The 21,141-nt window shown below is 40.0% G+C and overlaps 1 protein-coding gene across 1 annotated transcript in view; it reads right to left on the reverse strand.

Moving 5' to 3' along the window:
• Nucleotides 1–21,141, reverse strand: part of LOC103780154 — a 122,207-nt gene that overhangs the window by 33,345 nt on the left and 67,721 nt on the right. Inside the window, exons 13-16 of the mRNA XM_008947805.1 lie at nt 9,817–9,831; nt 9,059–9,096; nt 2,544–2,580; nt 1,713–1,882 (exon numbers count right to left, since the gene is read on the reverse strand). Of these exons, the coding sequence (XP_008946053.1) occupies nt 1,713–1,882; nt 2,544–2,580; nt 9,059–9,096; nt 9,817–9,831 (260 nt within the window). The remainder of the gene's footprint in view (nt 1–1,712; nt 1,883–2,543; nt 2,581–9,058; nt 9,097–9,816; nt 9,832–21,141) is intronic.

Here is a 21,141-nt window from a genome sequence, read left to right on the forward strand (position 1 = left end):
TTTTTTTTTTTTCTTTTCTCTTTCTCTCATGCATGTATTTGACCTGGTCTTGAAAGGAAGCTAAATGAAACTACCACAACACTACATGGAAAAAAAAAAAAAAAAGCCTAGGACAAGCACAGTTGTTTTCACTTCCCACTACCCCCATAAAAGAACATCTAATACCATCTTTAAATGCAAGTTAAAGTTTTTATTCTGTTAAAAAAAATTCCGCCCTCTTCCCACAGCTGAAGGAAGAATGTGAAATACTTGTTACGTGAGTAACGTTTTGTTTAGAGTTTAGGGAATTTTTTTTTATATTTATTTTATTTGCACCTTGAAACAGTTAAGATTTTTGATGAGGAATACTGCAATAGAAATAAACAACTGAAAGCAATCCAGATTACATTTAATTTCTTAAAGTGTTCTAAGAATTAATAAAGCTTCTTCAATCTTTCATTCTTGCCTCGGACATGCTGATTTCCATATCTGTAAGCCCAGTTACATTTAGGAAATCTGAGGCTTGTCCACAGTTCCACACTGAAGCTTCTGAGTTTCAACATATGTTGCTGCTAGCATCCCCTAATCCTCTGCATGCCCAAATTCCAGGCTCTGTCAGTCCATCACTTGAACATGACAAACACTTTCTGAGAAGCAACAGTGTAAGAGAGCAAAGTGAAAGGAATAATTATGCCTGAATCTTCCTAGGACAGGCGAGATATCTCTGTGTCCAATCCAGCTGATCTGTAGCAAACAGCCTAAAGTTAGCTGTTCCCTAGGACTCAATATTTCTTTGCACTCAGCCATAGCCTTTAATTAAAAAGCTTACTCTGGAATTCTCACTGTGTATTCCCCCCCCAACTTTTTCAGGTTTTAACTCCTAGTTCTTCAGCTGATTACAGGAATTCAGGGCCTGATGTTCTTTGTCTCAGACTATTTCCCACTCGCACTGTCAGTGGAGTAGGCTACTTGGACAGGATTGTCTAGAAGAGAAATACTATCTATAGCAGGTGTCCTGAGGAAAATTCAACCCCTGAACATAAAGCTGGACCTTGAATTCAAAACATTGTATTCTCCTTCATATTTGACTGTTAGCATTGACTCATCAGAGCAGGAAGTTAAAAATCAGCAGAAAGCGAGAACCTTTAACTACAATGCTCTGAATGAGACACAAGCAAATCCAGGAGTAAAACCATCACCAACTGACAGTGCTAATACCTGCAAACCTACCACTGCAAACTTGAGGAAAAAGAAAGAAAAAGAAAAAAGAAAAAAAAAGGCGGGGGGCAAACAAATAGTGTGGATTAATTTCAGTGTAGAAGGAGATCGGGAGAGAAGCAGAAGAGAGACTTCTGAAAGTTAAACTACTTAGAAGTTAAGAAGTGTTCCTGGTTTAGATCTTGATAATGAGTGTCTGCAAACTGCCCAACCCAGGAAAACCTTTCCCAAATTCAAATGCCACCAGTGCCTGCTAAGAGTTGCTCTTTAAAGGACAGAACAGACAGCAAATTAACATTTCACAAGTACTTACTGAACTAGAAAACACAGTTTTCTGCATGTTTCACATTCACATAGACATTTCCCAGATTACAAGAAATGTCAGGACTGAAAAATAAACCCAGTCATTTGTACATCTTCAGCACACATTTAGATTGTGACCCCAGCTCCCCTTTTCTCGGTCCCAGAAGATGCTGTTTGTCCAGCACCCTGAGCTGTATGGATGGTGTACTCACCAGCTGACTGCTGTACCAATACAGAGATGACTCCTTCAGCACACACCAGAACTTTTTCCATTTGTTGCCAATGAAAGCTCCTTTTTCCTTCTTTTTGTAGAGCCATCCTTGGCAATCGGCTTGCCCCAGCTCTTTACACGATATCCTCCGTCGGCTCATTATAAAGAATCCTGTGACATTAAAAATACAGTGTTCTGCTTGTTTAAAATTGCATTACCAGGAAATATGTTGCTGCCAATTAAAGATATCAACCTTACTTAGCAATCTCAGCAAGTCATCCAAACTGATCTTAAAATATACTTAGAAGTCATTCAGTTTTATAATGGCTGTGGCAGTAACACACATTTAAAGTCATTCTACAATGAATAGAATAGAATGAATAGAAAGCTACAGATAATGCAGACACTAATTAATACTAATAACCATACATAATTTTTGTAAATTAAAAATATATCCTTTGATCCTTTTAAGAGAACCATGCATATATTTTCCTGCACACAGCTGCACTGAAAAGAGTACACTTTAAGTCAGCTAGAGAAAACTATTATGTCAAGTGCATGAAAACCGCTTGTGTCTGTGTGTGTGCGGGCAGTTGATTCTACCTCACTGATTTCCAGCTTTGATTCAATCAACATACCACAAGGATTTAGTCCAAAGGAACAGCCCGTTGTCATTTTTCTCAGAATCAGTGCAAGAATCAGTAGTTAAAAAGCAGCCTTCCACCAGCTGAGTAACAGCAGAAAATCTTCACCCTCCCAAGAATGAGACACACTAAGAAAATAACAAAAGAGCAACACAGAAGAGAGAAAAAAAGAAACAATCTCTCATTACCTTGACTTTTCTTTTTTGTCTTCTGACGCAAGGGAACCTGTAAGAAATGCAGGAAGGAAAGAAAAGAGGAAATTTCAGATTGTGTTGCAACATTTGTGTAGAAAGGGGAGGGGGAAGCTAGAGAAGGACGTGATGGTGATGCTGGTGGTATATGCAGGATGGAAACACATAACCCACTCGCTGCTGAAGGGATGTTAGTAGCTGAAGCATAAAATGTGTTAATTAAAATTGATGTCTATCTAGTTGAGCAACAGCAAGCCTAACTCTATAATACATGTGTCTATCTGCTTCCTGTTTCACACCCACAGGCAGTTCCTACTTTGCTGTGTTTGCCTGAATTATATTCTGAGTTCAGAAGTTAAAAAATAAAAGTTAGGACTCCAACATTTTAGTGCTTCATCACACTTCATGATGGATATTTACAAATGTGGGGAGTTAAATGTGGTAATCACAGGCTTCTGATTACCATTTAGCTCATTCTAAGAAATCCTGGAAAAGAAAAAAAAGTGGATTTTCCACTCTTCTTTTTTAATTTAGTGCAGAGAATGTATTTATTTCCCTTGATATAAGAGTTTCACAATATTTCTTTAAAAAAATTAAAACAATACAAACTAAACAAAAAAAATCACACAAATCTTGCAGATAACTGTAAACCATAAATATGCTACAAGTTTACCATGTCATAGCTGAGCTTCTGTCACTGAAAAAATAATGTGATTGAACTATATTTACTTATCCACAGTCTATATATGTCATCCCACATAAACACATAGAAAATGAAACTAAAACAGAAGATCACAGAACAAAAAAGAGATCATTAGAAATGTAAGGTCTGAATTTCGAAGTAAATTCTCCCCCCTTTTCTTGACTTCTCTTTGCACCCCAACCTTTCCACCTCTAGCATGGGAACAAAAGCATTCACTTTTTCTGTTTTCAGGAAGGTTTTGAAGCTTCCAGATGACAAATTCTGGGTAAAGTGATGTATGATTTAATATTGGCCACAATGTTGCTATGCAAAGCTGGTAGGTACCTCATCCACTGCAGAGCTACGCTATGAACATCTCTAATGCAGCCCCTCTGCCTAGCCATCTGGCTTTTCAGGAAAGCAAAACCCCATTTCATATTATTCTTGAAGGATATGGTGGCTATTCTCACAGGTGAATTAAAGGTGGGTAAAGCTACACCATCTGTAAACAGCAATAAAAGAGACCACTGCCACCAGTATTTCCAAGAGCCAGAACTTTCTCTAGCCAGTGATCTTTGCAGAATGTATCAAGTGCAGAACTGCTTATCGAAGCTGTGTGCTTATCTGGTGCCTATTTGAGATGACCTGAGCAACACTTGTGGGAGGCTTTGCCAGGAATGAATAATATCAGACTCCTGCTTAATCATCACACATTTTTCCTTTTTTTTTTTTTTTTTTTTTTTTTTTTTTATTTCTGCCACTGCCTCTCTCTCTCTCAGACTATTCTCCATGACAACAAAGAAAAGCAATGAGAAAACACATCAGCTTTATTGGAGGCTCCACTGTTTCTCTATCTTACACAGGTGGCCTGTAGTGTCTTCAAAGACAGTAGTGCCCTATTTAAGACAACTAGAACTAATATACGGCCGCAGTGAATCACCAGGTCATGCAGTCACACTAATTACTTTCCTTTACAGGCACCCAAAGTGGTATTAAGAATAAGAAATAGGAAGGAGCTCTTGTTGCTTAAAAACTATGTAGTGGGGCAATGTCACATCTTTACTATGATACTACATTGGGGTCATTTTATCTTTAACCAGCTTAAAGCTGTACAATAAGAACAGTACTGAGACAGGATGTGGCTCTCAGTAGACAACCCAGGAAGAAGCAGATCTTTCCACTAACCTTATTGATGATCTAAAGCAAAATAACATGTTCTATGGGCTCATCTGTCAAGAAGGAATTAACATCCACATCACATAAATCATGTTAGGGCCTGCTTTATACACAGACTGAGGAAAAGACATGACCTAGCGAGAGCTCAGAATAACAAAATGAATTTACAAATGTGCTTTTACTATTCAGTGGCAATGATGATATCCTGCTGCAAGCTGACAGGGGTGATGAAACCTCATGTCTTTGTATTTTGTGGGAAGAGTTGGCAAATTAATGGGGGAATGAAAGGCAGTTTCCCCAGTCAGCACTACGTTTAGTTTGCCTGGATAAAATTGGTGATTAATCTTTAATAAAATCATTGTTAAGTGAGATTTCATGAATTAAGATACATTTCCGCTTTTCTTTACCAGTATCCTGAAAGCTTAAGTACATTTTCAACAAATTAATCCTAAACCTAGAATTCAGTAATTTTTAAATATTTTTTGTGCTGTTCAGAAGTCCAGCATTGTCTTATAAAAAATATCTGATTTGCTCTGCACAAGAAAAACCTCTAATCCCAGACTACAGCAATGAAATCTGGTGTAACTCACAAAATTGCCTTCCCAGATTTCGTTGATCTATGAATAAACAAAAGCAACCTTTTTATCGGAAGCATTAGTGTTTGGAGTCAGATATTTTATGAAACAGAGAGTTTCCAGAAAAACTATTTGCATCGTAAACAAATAGAGTTAAATAAATCTACCACAGCACTCATAACATGCCCCAAAAAAAGGGTTTGGATTCTGCTTTCCACAAAAATACAACACGTTGGCAAGTGTCCAGTGGCAAACCTTTCCTCAAGAAGTAAATAAAAGTTTCCTCTTCCAAAAACTGGTTTATGAGAGTCAACAGTCTTTCATTTCAGTGGACCTGGGTGAACTCTGATTAAGAGATACCTCTCAGTTTCACTCCTACCAGGAGACATTAACACCAGTGCAGTACAGAGACAACTGTGGAAGGCAGAGTTATTACCAGTAAAACCAATGGCACTGACCAGGGGTGTAATAGCAGTTACAGGTGTCAGTGTACTGTAACTACCAGACATAGTCACTGGTTCAGTTTCAGATTGTTCCAAATGTCATGATTTTACTATGCTTCTGACAGTGGTGGAAGTGCAATTTTCTGATGGTAAATTATTTATTTCATTATCACAGGTTCAACTGAAAAGAAAAAAAGCCCCAGATTTCTATCTCTTGTTGCCAGGGGAAATCCAAGAGCAATAAACCTCACAGAGCTCTGAAATAAATGCAGCATTACAGTTTTTTGCAACTTTAGGAATGTTGTCACTTTTGTGCAAGTCTGGTAACACAAGGCAGGTTTCAATCTTTGCTTTGTATGTTTTGATATACTTTTAAGTATACTGAGACCTCAGAGCTGGATAGGATGTGCAAGTGATCCTGCAGGACAATGCAGGCTTCAAGCTTGATATTGCTCCTCTACTTGGAAAATACACCCATGAGCCAGTTGCAAAGAGACCTTTACAGCTGAGCATTGTTCACAGCCAGTTCTGTGCCAGGCAGGGTCCACTGATGGGTAAAAAAGTACAACAGAAGTGACAATTGCGAGGGACTTTTATCAGTTTAGAGATCATATTTTTCCACAAAATCACAGTGTGGCTGTGCTTGGAAGGGACTTCTGGAGGCCATCTAGTCCAACTCCGCAACTGACGCAAGGACACCTAGAGCCGATTGTCAAGGGCCACATCCAGACATTTTTTAGAATCTCCGTGGACGGAGACTCCACAGCTTGTCTGGGCAACCTGTGCCAGTGCTGAGTCATCCTCACAACAAAAAAGTGTTTCCTGATGTTCAGAGGGAACCTCGTGTGTTTCAGTTTGTGCTCATTGGTTCTTGTTCTTTCACTGTGAAATGCTGGGGTTTGAACCCCAAGCCCCCGAATTAAGGTTGACATATGGGTGATTCCCACAGCCCTTCATAAAGAGGTGGTGAGTTTGCCTTATAGCTTCCCCCCAGGGTGCGGCCGGCCCTGCAGGGAGAGCCAGAAGGGAAATGAGCCCCAGGGGTCCCTCATTGAGTTGACAAAGGTCAGGTGTCCTGCTTGGGGATAAAAGCTGGGACCACTCGCAGGGAGTCAGGAGTGTCTGTCTGTGGAGTGCACTCCACAGAGCTTCCTGGTTCAGGGCAGACCTCCTGACTCTACCTGGAGCTGGGCCCTGGTCTGTCTAGGCCTTTGCAAACACGGGACGCTGGGGTGAGAGTTGCCATGTGGGCACCCTTTTCTTACGTGTTTAACTGGCTGGTCTGGCTGTTTCCCATGCCAAATATGGGAACCCTTGGTTCACTGTTTATACCACCTGTTGTGGGCCGGGTCATGTCATTTGTGGGATCGTTGGGGGTGGCGTCGATCATGTATGAGCTTGTTGACCTGTTTGTACCCCCGGCGGTCATTCATATAGTAACATTTCTGTCTACAATACAGTCTGCATATTGGTTCATCTCCCTGCTGGTGTTATCATTTTTGTTGGGCCTGGTCATTGGCAAAACACACTGGAAAAAGGGCACCACTGAAAAAAGCCCGGCTTCATCATCTTTGCACCCTCCCTTCAGATATTTACATGCATTAATAAGATCCTCCTTAGTCTTCTCTCCGAGCTGAATAGTTCCAGCTCATTCAGCCTTTTTTCATATACTACATGCTTCAGTCCATTAATCATCTTTGTGGCCCTTCTTTGGACTCTTTCCAGTATGTCCACATCTCTCTTGTACTGGGGAGTCTGGAACAGGGCACCATTTTCCATAGGTGGACTCACCAGCACACACAAGGGACTCACCTCCCTTGATCTGCTGGCAGTATTTTGCCTAATGCAGCCAAGGCTACCATTTGCCTTCTTTGCAGCAAGGGCATGTTGCTGGCTCATGTTCAATGTGACATCTACCAGGACCTTTTCTGCAAAGCTGCCTTCCAACTGGGCAGTCCAAGCATAACCTGTTTTTCTCTGGCAGTATCATTTGTGCTCACATAGAATAAGCAGGAGGTAGAAGTCAGAGGGCTGGACAAGCTCTGGCAGTCCCTCCAAAACATCCTCGATTCTGGTCCCTGCCAGGCAGCAAACCTCTCTGAATTGTTGATTGGGCCTACAGTTGGGTGCCTTTGTCCCCCACAGCAGGGATTCACCCTTTGCAATGACTCACTGTTTCTCCCCAGTAGCCTTGCATAGTTTACAGTTTGATGAACCAAGTCCTTTGGTAGTAGGCATATCTGGTTCCTCTTCGATTTTGAGGGCAGTCAACCTATTCTGAAGCTGCAAGTTCTTAGATAGGGCAGGAGCCTTCTCCATGATGACTTCATCAATTTCCATCCTTCCCTTACTCCAGAGGTTTTCCTATCTTTGACTGTGGGGGTAGACACTGCCTGCTTCTCCATTGTAGGTGAGGACTGAGGTCTTCAAGCTGTCATGTCTCAAAGTAGATCCTATCTATCTCCTTTCCTCCCGTATCTCCTCCACTTGGCAACGCAGCTCCTCCAAGACAGCACACCTTCTGCAGGGCAGAAGGCCGTATCTCCTGCCCTCATAGAGGTCCCAGGCAGTTCCTGAAGGGCTGCATCCACTATCTGAGGTTTAGTCTGTCTGGAAGCATCTATTGGGGGAACTACACTAGCATCTATTGGGGGAACTACACTATTGCCACTGTGCCTAAGACTGTTACAGCAGCACATTTTCAACAGAATACCCCTTACTTCACTCCTCCTCCACACCCTGCTTCACAAACTGCTGACTGTTGGCTGTGCTCTTGGCCTGGCTCTTAGGTAAGTCCCTCCTGAGCACCAGTTAAAGGGAGCTTGACCCTAACTAACCAGAGGGAGATGCATCAAAGGCTACATGCACCCTGGGTCAAAAAACAGTTGATCACACTCATTAAGAAGTTGCTAGAGTTTCCTTGGGCCCCCTTACCTTGTAGTCACCTGACAGCAAAGATTTGCAAATATTTATCATGGAGGCTACATGCTTCTAGCCTCCCTTCCAAATGGAAACAACCATTGATGGGAACCAAACTCGGATGAGCAGCATCCCCTTGGGGTGACTAGAGGATCACCTCAGGGGAAGTTTGTCTAGTTACCAGGGGGCTTGCAGCCTGAAAAATCTCCAAGAGAAAAAAAAATGGGGCAAAATGGGTATGTAAGGCTGTTTGGGGGGAAAGAAAAAATATTGTTCTACAAGCAAAAGCAAGTCTAGTATTTAACACTAGACTTCATGCCTCATGGAGCTCAACTCAGAATGCATGAATCTGAGAAAGCACCAAAGGCAGCTGTGATCAATGGTTCATCTTCTATACAGCTGTATTCTCCTTAAGCTCCTCAAGGATTAGATAGATGTGTGGATAAGAAAATCTTTTGCTAAATTCATGTGTCCTAAGTTACTGCATTCATATCTGTTGAGGGATAGTACTTGGAATCGGGATCAGACCCATACAATAGACTTCATTTCACCCTTAGAGCAGAACTGTAGCAGTCTCACTGCTTGGCCTGGCTCATAAGCAACATCTTGGTTAAGTATTGGTGTTGTCCACAATATTCTATGATTACAAGGATGCAGCCTCAACATAAGAACTCTTTGGTGGATCAGAAACTCTGGCATAAGTTCAGTTATACTTACGAGAGTGTTGCCATCAGCTTCCATGAATGGTTTCAAAGCTCAGTGGGGAAGCTGTAAAAAGAGAAAGTTTTGTTTACTTACGTTCCATATTTTAATATAAGTCTTGACAGCAGGGGGGGAAAAAAAAAGTGTTAATACACTTTGACCTGCCAACTTTACACAGCCCACTCCACGCACCCCCTCAAAAAAAGACCTTTTCCAAAGATAATGCTATGTTATGTGACCTGCTTTTACTAATTATGAAGTCATCCAGTGCTAAGGAGCACTAATTCAAAGTTATCCAGGTTTTTCTATGAAATAGAATAAACCCCATGGATGTAGTTGAGGGGTTGTGTTTTGTTTTGTGGAGGTTTTGGAGTTTTGAGGAGGGAGGTTAGGAAATTAATAGAGAATAAGTAAGCAAAAGTCAGGGTGGGAGAGGTTTGTTTGGCTTGGTTTTTACTTTGAAAACAATGTGTAAGGTCTTGATTTAAGTTTGGCTGAGCTATTCTTACTGTTTTCTGGGAATCCTACTTAGCTAACCTGCCCACTCTCCCGATAGTGGACCATTCATTCTATAATTAATTGCTTTTTTTCCTATTGGAGAGAAAACTGTGCAGTCCAACAACAGATGCTAGGGTTTATTTTCCAAAGATACACAAAGTTAGCAGTTACCCATTTAGGTGACAGTTTAGGTGATTTTATTTGGTATAAACAGCAATCAACTCCTTAAATAATTTCATAATTTTCTCTTGACTGAAGAAAATCAATACAGGTACAAGATGAAAGAAAACCTAACAACTTTTTAGTGTCATCAAAGTTCCTGTAGAACTCACCTCTCTGTATATGAAAGAATCATTGAGTGAAGTGGGAAAGGGTATAAGCCTGTTGAAATTAGCAAGAAAGGATTTCCAGAAATAGAGCCACACTTCAGAAGGATTTCTTAGAACAACTTTTTCCTGTTACTAAAACCAGTAGTTTAAGATATGTGCCAATCCTCATACATAATATTTGTTTTAGTTTGAAAATAAAATTTTAAACCAGAAAATGAAACCCCACCTACCAGCTTCCAGCAATTTCAAACCCAAAATAGAAGGGCAAACAAATACATGTTTGTCTGGCTCCCAGCTGTTCCAGTTCAAAAATACAAAGAAACACTTTCTACAGGCGGCTCAAACTAAAGTAATATCAGAATGAAGAGACGTGTTATGGCAAATTATTTCAAGGATGTTTAGAAATCATAGCTAGTATAAACAAGCAGAGGAAACACCTTTAGTTATACAAGCAAATTAACATTGAACCTCAAATACTGTGCCAGAAAGCAAGGGAATAACAGCCAAAATTATAGTAATTATTGTGACATGTGGCCTTTTTCCTGTCATTTCTTCATTTCACGTGAAGGGAAGGCCGGGGTGTAATTGTACATACTGCATATATTTGAATCAGTCTCAGTACCAGGAGCTAGAGGAGAAGTGTTAGTTAACTGGCAAGGAAACATTTCCGTCTGCATGCATTGTGCCAATGGAGTTGAAATGGATTTCAGCAGAACCTTCACAGAGACTTAAACTTCTGTTTAGTTTCCAGACACTGGATAAACAATTTCGAGCCAGCACCCAGTTTTCAAAAGTAGCACTGACTTCTGTCTCATTCCAGTTAAGAGTATAATTTATTATTCCCCAAGTAAAGAAAGGTATTTAAAAAATATGTATATCACTTGTTAACTGCAGAAATAACTCTTACAACCTGAGTTCATTTCTCCTAAGTAAACACAACCTGAGCAAGATCAGTTACGCTGTCAGCATTTTTATGCCTGCTCAAGTGTACCCAGCTGTTGCCAAACCAACATTTTAGAAGGGCATAACCTGTTGATCTCTGCACTACAGTAAAATAATTGTTTCAACTTTCTGCAGGTGCATTGTGGAAAAAAAAAAAAAAAAATCTATCCTTTCTAAATAAACAGCTGAATCCGAAGAGGGAGCTGGATAAATACGACCACTCAAGTAGAGCTAGTCTATACCTACCTTACTGGATGGACCAGCATAAACCTGCAGGGGCTGTCTCTGGGAACTAGTGCCCCCCACCCCTCTATATTCCCATCCCAGACACATCAGTCAACATCCAGCTGAGCTGAGCCACTCACATGCCTTCTATATGGTGGTAGGTGGTCACACCATGGCAGCTCAGGAGCGTGCCCAGGGCTCATGGTTTTGCTGGCAGTAGAGCTTCCCAGCCCATAAAAACTACACCTGAGTTCAGGAGTTTGGCAGGCCAATGAGAGGTTAGTAGGAGGCAATACCCAAGTTCATGCCACCAGGAGGGTGTCCCATTTCCCAAGTGGAACAGCTGCAGCAAGGGAAGACTTGTCCTAGATCACCTCATTTCACAGGACACTGTATTACTGACTGGAAACACTCATAAGTGTACCCTAAGGAGCAAGATGAAGATGTGGGATTTCAGCCCTCTTGTTAAGCCTCTGTGTTTGCAATGAGATAAGATCTAGGAACAGAAGAACAAGGAAACCTTCCTGCCTACAGATTAAGGCAGTCAAATGGAAGAAGTGCACCAGGATTGCAGTATGTTGTGATAGGCGTTCAATTCACTAAAACTGCAAAATGGAATAAAGTAATAAAGAAAAATAATTAAAAAAAAATTAAAACAAGACACAGTGAAGCCTCTCCCACTTCAAATGGCTTTATAAAGGAGAAAAACTTGAATCTCTCTCTTACTGGAGAATAAAACAATGGATCCACTGTATAAAAGCAAAGGGGATGGATTTACATTATCAGTTTATAAAATATACCTACAATTCTTTGGCTTTTCTTAGAGGTGCTGAAAACAACTATTTCAGTCTGAATTGAACACTATGTGTCAAAAGTAGCTTCAGCTAAAAGATTTCTAATTCAAGTTTTTGATTTTTTTTTTTTAATTTTGATTCAATGATGGAACTATAAATAGCAGTTTGCATAGCTTTATTAGTCCCGATTCATTCCTGGTCTTCAAGAGTAACAAACAAGTAGGTACATGAGTAATAGCTGATGCAACATGTATGGAAACACAGCAAGTGACTTATCAGAAATATCTTGCAATTATTTCCATTTGACTATGTCACGTCTTCTGAAATAACTCGAAATATCTCTGTTAAAGAACAAAGACAATGTTAAAGGTGGAAAAAAGGAAAAAAACTCTGAGATTCTAGTGATTCTAACTGCAAAAAGCAATCTTATTTCATTAGTAATATTCCTCTTGTGGATGTCAAAATGTAGGCCTGACATTGCCTCTGACTAGTTACAAGCTACAGTGAGCATGTCGATCTGCAACAATATTGGAATAGGCCTGCCAGACATGCTTTCCAAGCATCCCTCAGATGACATCCAGAATGGGCATATGCCTTCCTGGTTCTGAGCAAAATATTTGAGATATGTAACATGACTCAAACTATCTGTGTTGCAGAAGCACCCAAAACATGCGTAGCTCAGTTCCTGTTCAAATGGCATTGACACAGACTACCCCAAAAAAAAAAAGTCTGCTTTGCCTAATACCAAGTCAGAGCCGTGACAACCTAGAAAACCATGTTTTTGCTTTCCTTCTGTTTGTATTTCTCACACTGATCAGCAGCTTTAACCTCTCTGCTTGCTTTCTGTTTATTTGGTTGCCTGCAACAATCTGCACTTCAATGGGCAATGAATTGACAGGCGATAGGAAACGAGTAGTGCTACAAAAATTTCCCTAAAAAAAAAAATAAAAAAAAAAAAAATAAAAAATCAATGTTTACTTAATCCCATATCTCATAAAATCACCCCAAATTATACCAGCGCTTGAAGTGCTGTCCTGTGGCAAGGACACAGCCTTACATAATAGTCCTACATTACCTCTGACTGGGGTTCTTCCAACAGTGCAGGGAAAAATAATCAGTAATTGTAAGCTCATAATTGTCCTTTGGGTTATTAAAGATCTATTTACTCTGAGAAAACCTTTCCATTAACTACTAATTAATCAGATCAAGACAGTTACTTAACTGGTTAATTAGCTATCTAAATTGATTATCTTACCTGTATGAGGAGTTTCTTGATCTACAAATTTTCTCATTTACTGGCTTGTCAGGAAAGTTGGATATTAAGCTGGTGCTTTGCCACAGGGCAAGGACAAACAGGCATCAAGGCACTTTTCATGAAAAATGAAAAGTGCCTTCATCCTGTCCTGGTTAAGTTGTGTCCCACCCCCTCAGTCCCCATGACTTCATGTTTCCAATTGCAGATGAAACTGCAGATTCACCATTAACATCAGGAAAAACAAGCCTATTAAAGCATAATCATGTCATCGTTGTCAAAGTATATCTTCAGCTTTGGCCACAATGGATAAATTTAAGCTTGTTAAATAAATATTACCCTTTGAAAAGCCGCAAAGTTTCTTATCACTTGCCTAGCAGCAAGAAATTGCATTTGTCACATGGTAACGCCACTGGTCACAACTTTATTTTCAAACGCATTTGAAATTATTCAATCCCCTCACCTGCAAGCAATTCAAAAAGACAACTCCTGACTCCGTGTGGGAGAAGGCCAGGAAAAACTGGAACAAAGTTTGCTGCTCCCATCTCATAGACAGAAAGGGTCTGGAGACATCACCCTCCTTGGATCACAGCCAAGTCATCAGTCCAGCCAGGAAGCCCAAGAACAGCAGGTTACAGGTGTTGACAGCTCTAAGCAAGCAGTTGCAGGAGCCCATGCTCAGCACCTTTGGGAGAAGGGCTGGAGAGAAAGAAGAGGTTCAACAGAAGAGAACGGGTGTCTCTGTGGCCTCACAGACAAAAGCGAGGTATCAAAATGGAATGCCTAGTGAAGCGTGTATGCCCCAAATGAGTTGGCATGCAGACTTCTTATAGTGTTGAGCTGATTCCTAGTGCTGGTATGTTTGAAGGCCAGGTGCAATACTACGATTACTACTGCCTCCTAGCTGGCTCTTTTGCTGTGGCAGGCAAAGTTAAGTTTGCTGCAGAAACGGATGAAGTGTTAGTGCAGTTAAAGGGTAACAAAACACTCCAGGTCTAAAGGACTTCCCTGGTGGTGTCTTCTCTCCCAAAGATGAACAATTCTTTGCTACCCCAGAAGATGAAACAGAGGGGAGGAGGGGGAAAAAAAAAAAAAAGGCCAAAGTCTATAGCCCCTCCTAAGACAAAATTCTAAGGAGTTTCTCTTGAAGCAAGTCCCTTAGAGATGGAGAGGGAGAATTGTTCCCTCCCCTGCTTTTTCAGATCAGCTGTTCAGCAAACACAGTTTTGAAGAAACACTCAAGATCCAGCACCTAAAGAGAGAACGAGGGGGATGTTCCCCCCAGCAAAAAGGCGCAGAACTGCTGCAGTAATCATAAACGTGGATTATCTCAGTGATAAGAAGCTGGAATATCCTCACTGGAAGGCAATACTGGCAAACACTTGCTGTGAAGACATTGCAGAAGGTTTAATTTTTTCAATTATACCTTCCATTGGTTGCATAAATCATGGCAATAAGCAGCAGGAAAACAGTTTGTGAATTTGGAGGATGAGGTTCAGAGGAAAAAAAGAAAGAGAAAAGGTATTATCATAAAAATTAACTAAATTTCCTAAAATAAGACTAATTAAAAAAGAAATTCTGCCAAATAGAGCTGACATGGAGAGTCTGTCTGGCACACCCTGATTTCTAGCCCTGCCCTGTGTCATTCCAAGAATGAACTGACTTTGAGGCTGTGTGAAACGAGTCCTCATTCTTGACTTTTGAAGACTACAATGCCCAACCTCTCCAGCGGGCTTTGGGAAATCTTACGAGAATTCTTTCCCCAAAGTTTCAGACTCTCGCGGGAGATTTAAAAGATAAAAAACTCTATATTAAGCGCGGCCCGGGCTTCTTCTTCCACGGACACCAATTCCCAGAAGACAACGGGTCCGGAACTTCCGGCAACATCACCCTAGGTGCCGGATTCAAGTGACTCTCAATCCTCAGTCTCCGGAAGGAGACTTTCCCAATTTCCTTTTCCCTTTTCCTTTGTTTGTTTTTTTTTTTTTTTTTTTTTTTTTTTTTTTTTTTTGTTTTGTTTTGTTTTGTTTTGTTTTGGTTTGGTTTTTTTTGTTTGTTTGTTTTTTTTTCCTCATTGCCAGAATAAATTTTGGTTTTGAACTAATATATATATATACACACACATCTGGTCTCAACACTAATTATTGAACGTGGTGAGGGACTTTAACCCGCTTCCCCTGGGAGGCGAGTCCCACGTGGGCGTCTCGGCCTCAGTCCTTTTCCCCGAATTAAAGTCAAAAACAGCCTAACCTGGTGCCCCTTCGATACCAGATTGTGACAGAGGCCCTTTGCCAAAGACAACACACTGATGTTTTCCTTTTGGAGAATTTTTACTATTTCACCTCGAGGGGCCATTGGGAATGAAAATCCTCCTCAGAGGCAGGAGTCCCCTGGGCAGGGAATGGCCTCCCTGCAGCACTGCCAGGCTGCCTGGAGGGGCTCAGCCTCCACCCACACTTTGCCAGAGGCAGCTTCTGGACAGTAATGATTTGATTTAAAGCAGCAAAGCCAAGGCTAGAGCAGAAGCTGACCTATGTTCTTCCTATGCTTACAGTTGCTTTCTAGAGTACTGTGGATTCAGTTTTCTCCTGTAGCCAAAACAGAGTTACCTGAACAATATTTCCTGAGCTGCCACCCTGGTGAGAGATGTAACAAGGAAATTCAGTCTCATTACAAGTGCCACAATTGCAATGTAATACGTCAGGATTATGAGGATGAAGTAAGAAAGAAGTGGCTGGGGGACTTGCTGCTTCTTCTATCAAAGACTTCCACTTCATATTCACAAAGTTCACAAGAAACAGAAGTCTTGGGAGTCCCATTTTGTTCTTCATTAAAAGATCAGGAGCATTGAAGGGTTTATCTTCCATCTACCCTTCACAGTGCACAAAGCACATGCACTGTATTCAAATGTCACCACTGCAACACAGCAATCCCAGTGGGGTGAGGCACAGCAATGGAAAACTGCCCGGGCAGGCTGCACCAGAGGACAGTGGAACTGCTCCTGCACTACTGTGTAGTCTGGTTTTCCCCCATGGGTGAAAACAATTTCCCCAGGAACAGGAGAATGGAGAAAACGGGGCTGCTCGCACTAGATCTTTTCCAGAGAAATTTAACCAGCATGCTCTGCTCAATTCAACATCCAGGTCCATATGCTAGTATATAATGTAGAGTTTCTCCAAGGTCCAGGACAGGCAAGCCAGAAACCTGGACAGGCAACAGGGTGCTGTTCTTAGTACATCTGATTTTGACCAGGTACGGACGGATTAGAGGCAAAAATCACCTCTAGGCTGAAAGCCCAAAGATATGTTGAGGAGGTGCTCTTAGAAACATTTTGTCCTGGAAATTCAGTTTATTCATCAGTGGCTTCCCTGCTTCTAGACTATTTCAGCAGCAGATTTGGTTTTCCTTTAATCACATTTGTTCTCATTATCTGTTGAAACTGCTATCAGCCATCTTTACTTTGACTTATGTTTGCAATGAGCAAGAGAAGAAAGCATGATTCACCACACACACAAAAAAAAAAAAAAAGTAAGAAATATCTTCCAGAAGATAGCCTTGCACCAGTATGACAGAGTGGTCTTGTGCAAGATAGGTAGCATAATGAGCCAAGTGGCCCCAAGGGCTGAAATAAAACTTAGACCAAAACTATTACTGGTTGCAAAAGATTGCTACAATAATTTTCTGCAGCCATCAGCACCTCTAGGCATTCAGGATTTACTATGATTCTTGTACTTCTTCAACACTATAGCCTTTGCCAGAACATCTGCACATAGAAATAAATCATTAAAGATGACTGTTTGCTACTCCTGTAAATGCAGATCTGACTATGTCAGACACTTGCTACTTGAGCCTTACAGAAATGAATACTTCTCTTACTCCTTTTCTGTGGGGTTGCCCTCACCATAGTAAACTCTGAAGTGAAAGCAGTGAGCCTTTTTAAGGAGAAATTAACATGGTGAAACTATTTACATAAAATTGAAACCTGAACTTCTTCTTTCACAGAAACAATTCACAGGTTTTCTCAAAAGATCTGGATTATTTTTAATGTATTTCAGCAAACATTTTCCCTTAAATTCTACAATATTGTAGCTCTCCCAACACTATAGACTATGTCAGTCTCTCTCCTTTTTCTTCTAAAGAAAGATTCTTTTCTTTGCTTTTCTTTTAAACCAATCTCCAGCTGTTTCTGTCCTTTCATATTTAGATGAGTGTAACCCATCTAATGGAGGTGTAAACCTCCATTTTTTTACCTTAATTCTTATACTGTTTTATTTCAAATTTTATATGAGAAAAGAAGTTAGGCAAAATAGATTCTAGACTTCTAAGTGATAAAAATATTAATAAAGACAAAATAAAATTAACATTATCAGCTATTTAATGACAATGCATAGCTCACAGTAATTGCAGCCTCAGTAGTTACTCTTACTTTTATTATTCTCTTTAAATAAATTATTTTAGTTTGTTAGTTCAGTTTTCCCTCTCATGCCACGTGCCATTTTGGCAACAAAAAAATTTGGCAACAAACCTCCAGTGGTAGTACAAATTAACAAGAAGCAAATGCTTAGAGAAAAGCAACCCCAAGTTTAGTATTTCCCATTGCAGCAGAACTGTAATTTATACCAGCTAAAGAGCCGGAGGCTAATATAAGGATTTGAAACACCCATAACCTAAATCATCTCACTTTACATCAACTCACTTGATGACACAGCTTTTAACACACACGTTTTCTGACACCAGAAGTAATGGTGTATTTGTCTTCCCAGCTGATCTCTCAGGCTGCACTCAAGTAAGTGCTGCAATGCATCCTGTTTCTGTTGGCAACTAGATAGTTTCTCATGCCTTCCGACCAGATATTAAAAATTAGAACATCTCTTTTGCAAGTATTGTCAAGCACAATGAGGTTGTAATACTCCTGTCTTGTTAAAGTCATGGAAAAGGTTGGGAAGATTGAAAGAGCATCGAAAAATTTGGACATGACTCCTCTAGGCGCATCACTGGCACATTGAGTAACTACCTCGTGATCAGTGGTGGTGCTTTTTAGACACACAGACAAGACCAGAAACACACCTCAGTGGGCATACAGTGCTCTGAGGGGAACATCTAAATGCAAAAGTCCTACTCAATGCCAGTAAGCACTTCGTCTTTCTGGACAAAAACTGTTACTGTCCATTCCACCCTCTTTTTTTTTTTTTTTTTGGCAATGAAGAAATAACTTGAAGAAAGTTTGAACGTGAATAAGATAAGAAACACATTTAAATAACGTTAACATGCCAATATAACAATCTTAAATCTCATCAACTAGTGTGAGTTTTATTATGCTGAGGTTAACACCATAATCATGACCACAGAAGACTTATCATCTTCAAGATATCATTAGTTCTACTTTGTACTTCTCTTCCACAGAGAATCTCAGAAAAAAAACATTTTCATTAAAAAAAAAAAAAATAAAAATTGCTCTCCCTAGAGATTTTAAACCAGAAAATATAGTAAACTTTGTTTAAGAATATATAACTCCAAAAGAAAAGGTTTGCTTTTTTACCATGAAAAAAAAAGGAAATTGTGTTTATCTAAAACACAAATTTAAAAAAAAAAAAAAATCAAACTAACTACTAAATGGTTATTTAGATGAAAAATAAGATTCACCTGAATTTTTTCACAATAGTAATACTTTTTTTTCACTGATCTTTCCTTTTGCTAAAACCTGTAGCTCCACATAGGATGACAAAAATGTTAAGTGGAATCAAGCCACAATACCACTTCTGAAGTTCATTTTGTCCTGCTTTTAAAATATTTATTTTTCAAATTCTATTAAAGTCTTTAAACTTCTATTTTCTATATTATTGGGCACTCAAACTCATAAGAAGGCTGGCACAGGCCCAATTCTTATGAAGCGGACAACTTTTGACCATCAATCTGTCATTTGTTGAGAACAATGAGGGGAAAAAATAAATCCAAGTTACTCCAAACAAGAAAATCAAACCACTCCAGAGGATGCACTCTGAAAATGTTTGTGGCATTTTGGGGTTTTTTTGTCTGTTTTTGTGTTTGGGGCTTTGGTGGTTGTTGTTGGGTTTGGTTGTGTTTTGTTTGTTTGTTTTTTTAAATGCCTGCCACTCCAGAGTTTAAGCCCTGATTTTTAACAGAAGAAAGTAATCACAAAAATAATTCTGAAATGCTGAATTCAAGGTAGCCAAGACTGAAACTCCACAGGGCTTTGTAAGTCAGGTCAGAAGGTTGAGCAGCTGTTCAAACTGGACGTCAGTCAAGTTTTCAGCACATTTCATAATGTGTTGCATGTGCAACCAGTATGTTCCTACTGTGTCACTTCAGTAAAAGTGAAAGAGAAGGGGAAGCAGCGGTGGAGAAAAGATGCAAACTTGAACTAAGCACCTGACAACCTTCCACATCCGCAGGAAGCAATATAGGACCCTAATTTAGTATACACTATAGTATATAACAATAGTATGGCCCAAAAGTAGGAGAAAAATAAAAATGCAGCCACCACCTCAAAGTATATCTCATCAGAAACCACCAAAGTGGAGGAACTGGAGAAAGCCTTGTGGACTGAGCAGCTAACCAGTACAAGAACAAGATGTCACTTTTGTAGTTGCAGGAACCACCCAAGACGAACGTTAAGTTGCTGGGTTTCATTGTGTTTCTAGGGGTGAGTTTCCACAGCACATCTTTACACAGTGTGTGTCAGGCACAGGCCACACATCCAAAAGACAGAAAATTGCTGGAGGACCTTGCTGACTCCTGCAACGGCATGTACTACACGACACTTCGTAGTACAGCTTCAAACCTCTCAGCAGGAGAAGTGCTTGAAGTGTACAAGTGGTACATTTGGGTTCAACCCACAAGACTCCAGACAGAGACAAAAGACAAAAATCACACTTGAAAAGAATCACTCCAGTGCACTAAATTGCTAGTAAACTAATTTAAATAGACAAGAAAAAAAAAAAAAAAAATCCTGTTTCCCCATTTCACCCCCTTTCTCTCCCCTCCCAAATCCCTATTTTGTTCTTATATGAAGAGATCCTCAGCACTAAATTTGGGAAGTGCTGCTTCCTGCTTACTACAAATATCTTCACACTGTTGCTTTCTGAAAAAAAATTGACTACCTGACATTTCCGCTCTGCTTGCACTTTGTGAGATCCACACAAATCATTTAAAGATTGTATTAGGAAGCTGCAGAAAGCTCAGAAACTTAAGTTACTATGTGTCAGATGAGACATATTAACTAGGAAAGGTATTTAAGCTAAACTGTATTGCCTAGAAGTTGCATTTGCTTTAGATTAAGAGAAAATATGCACAATTAATATGACTCAACTGGTATGATATTTTGATGGTACTTGTATCCAGAAACTATTCCTGGAAGAAACTTTTAGAGTTGGATGCAGCAAAGAATAAAAACATGAGTTCTCCTAAGATCTTACAAGAACAAGGAAAATGGAGCAGATACACAATGTAACAAAGCAGGGAACTACATTAAATGATTTAAAGCATTACAATCCAAACTATTGTTGAAGAAGCTTTTCTGAAGCTTCTGCAATAGGGATCGCAGTATGTTTAATTCCATTATAATGGACCATCTGTCAGGCACTGTAGGAACATGGAAAAAAAAAGAAGGTAACTGTGTTCCTGGTAGCTTCCAGTTTAATACAGGGTACAGCAAGAAGATGTAGACAGGAATCAGATGGAGTCCAAGATAACAGTGAGACAATAGTCATCAAGATCATATGTTGGGTCTCTGCATGCCTGAGGACAGACATTGTCAAACTTTGTGTTAGTGTCACGGGCAAGTGGTTTTGAAAAATGAGATACAATACTTTCAAATCTTTCTAAAACTAGGAGAGGGATCCCAGGGAGGAAAGGATCCCGAGGAGTTCAAAATGAGATTTAAGTCTCAGTATGTTTGATGCTGCCCAGAAGTATAAATAAATAGGCTGGGAAAGTCAACAAAGAAGCAGAGTGAGAAAATTATCCTTGCAGTGAGTTTCTGAATTGATAAGATGTGGTGAAATTACTTTTGTCAAGGCCAAAGAATATGAAACTTCA

This window comes from Merops nubicus, unplaced genomic scaffold, assembly GCF_000691845.1.
Source record: "Merops nubicus isolate BGI_N331 unplaced genomic scaffold, ASM69184v1 scaffold23659, whole genome shotgun sequence".
NCBI lineage: Eukaryota > Metazoa > Chordata > Aves > Coraciiformes > Meropidae > Merops > Merops nubicus.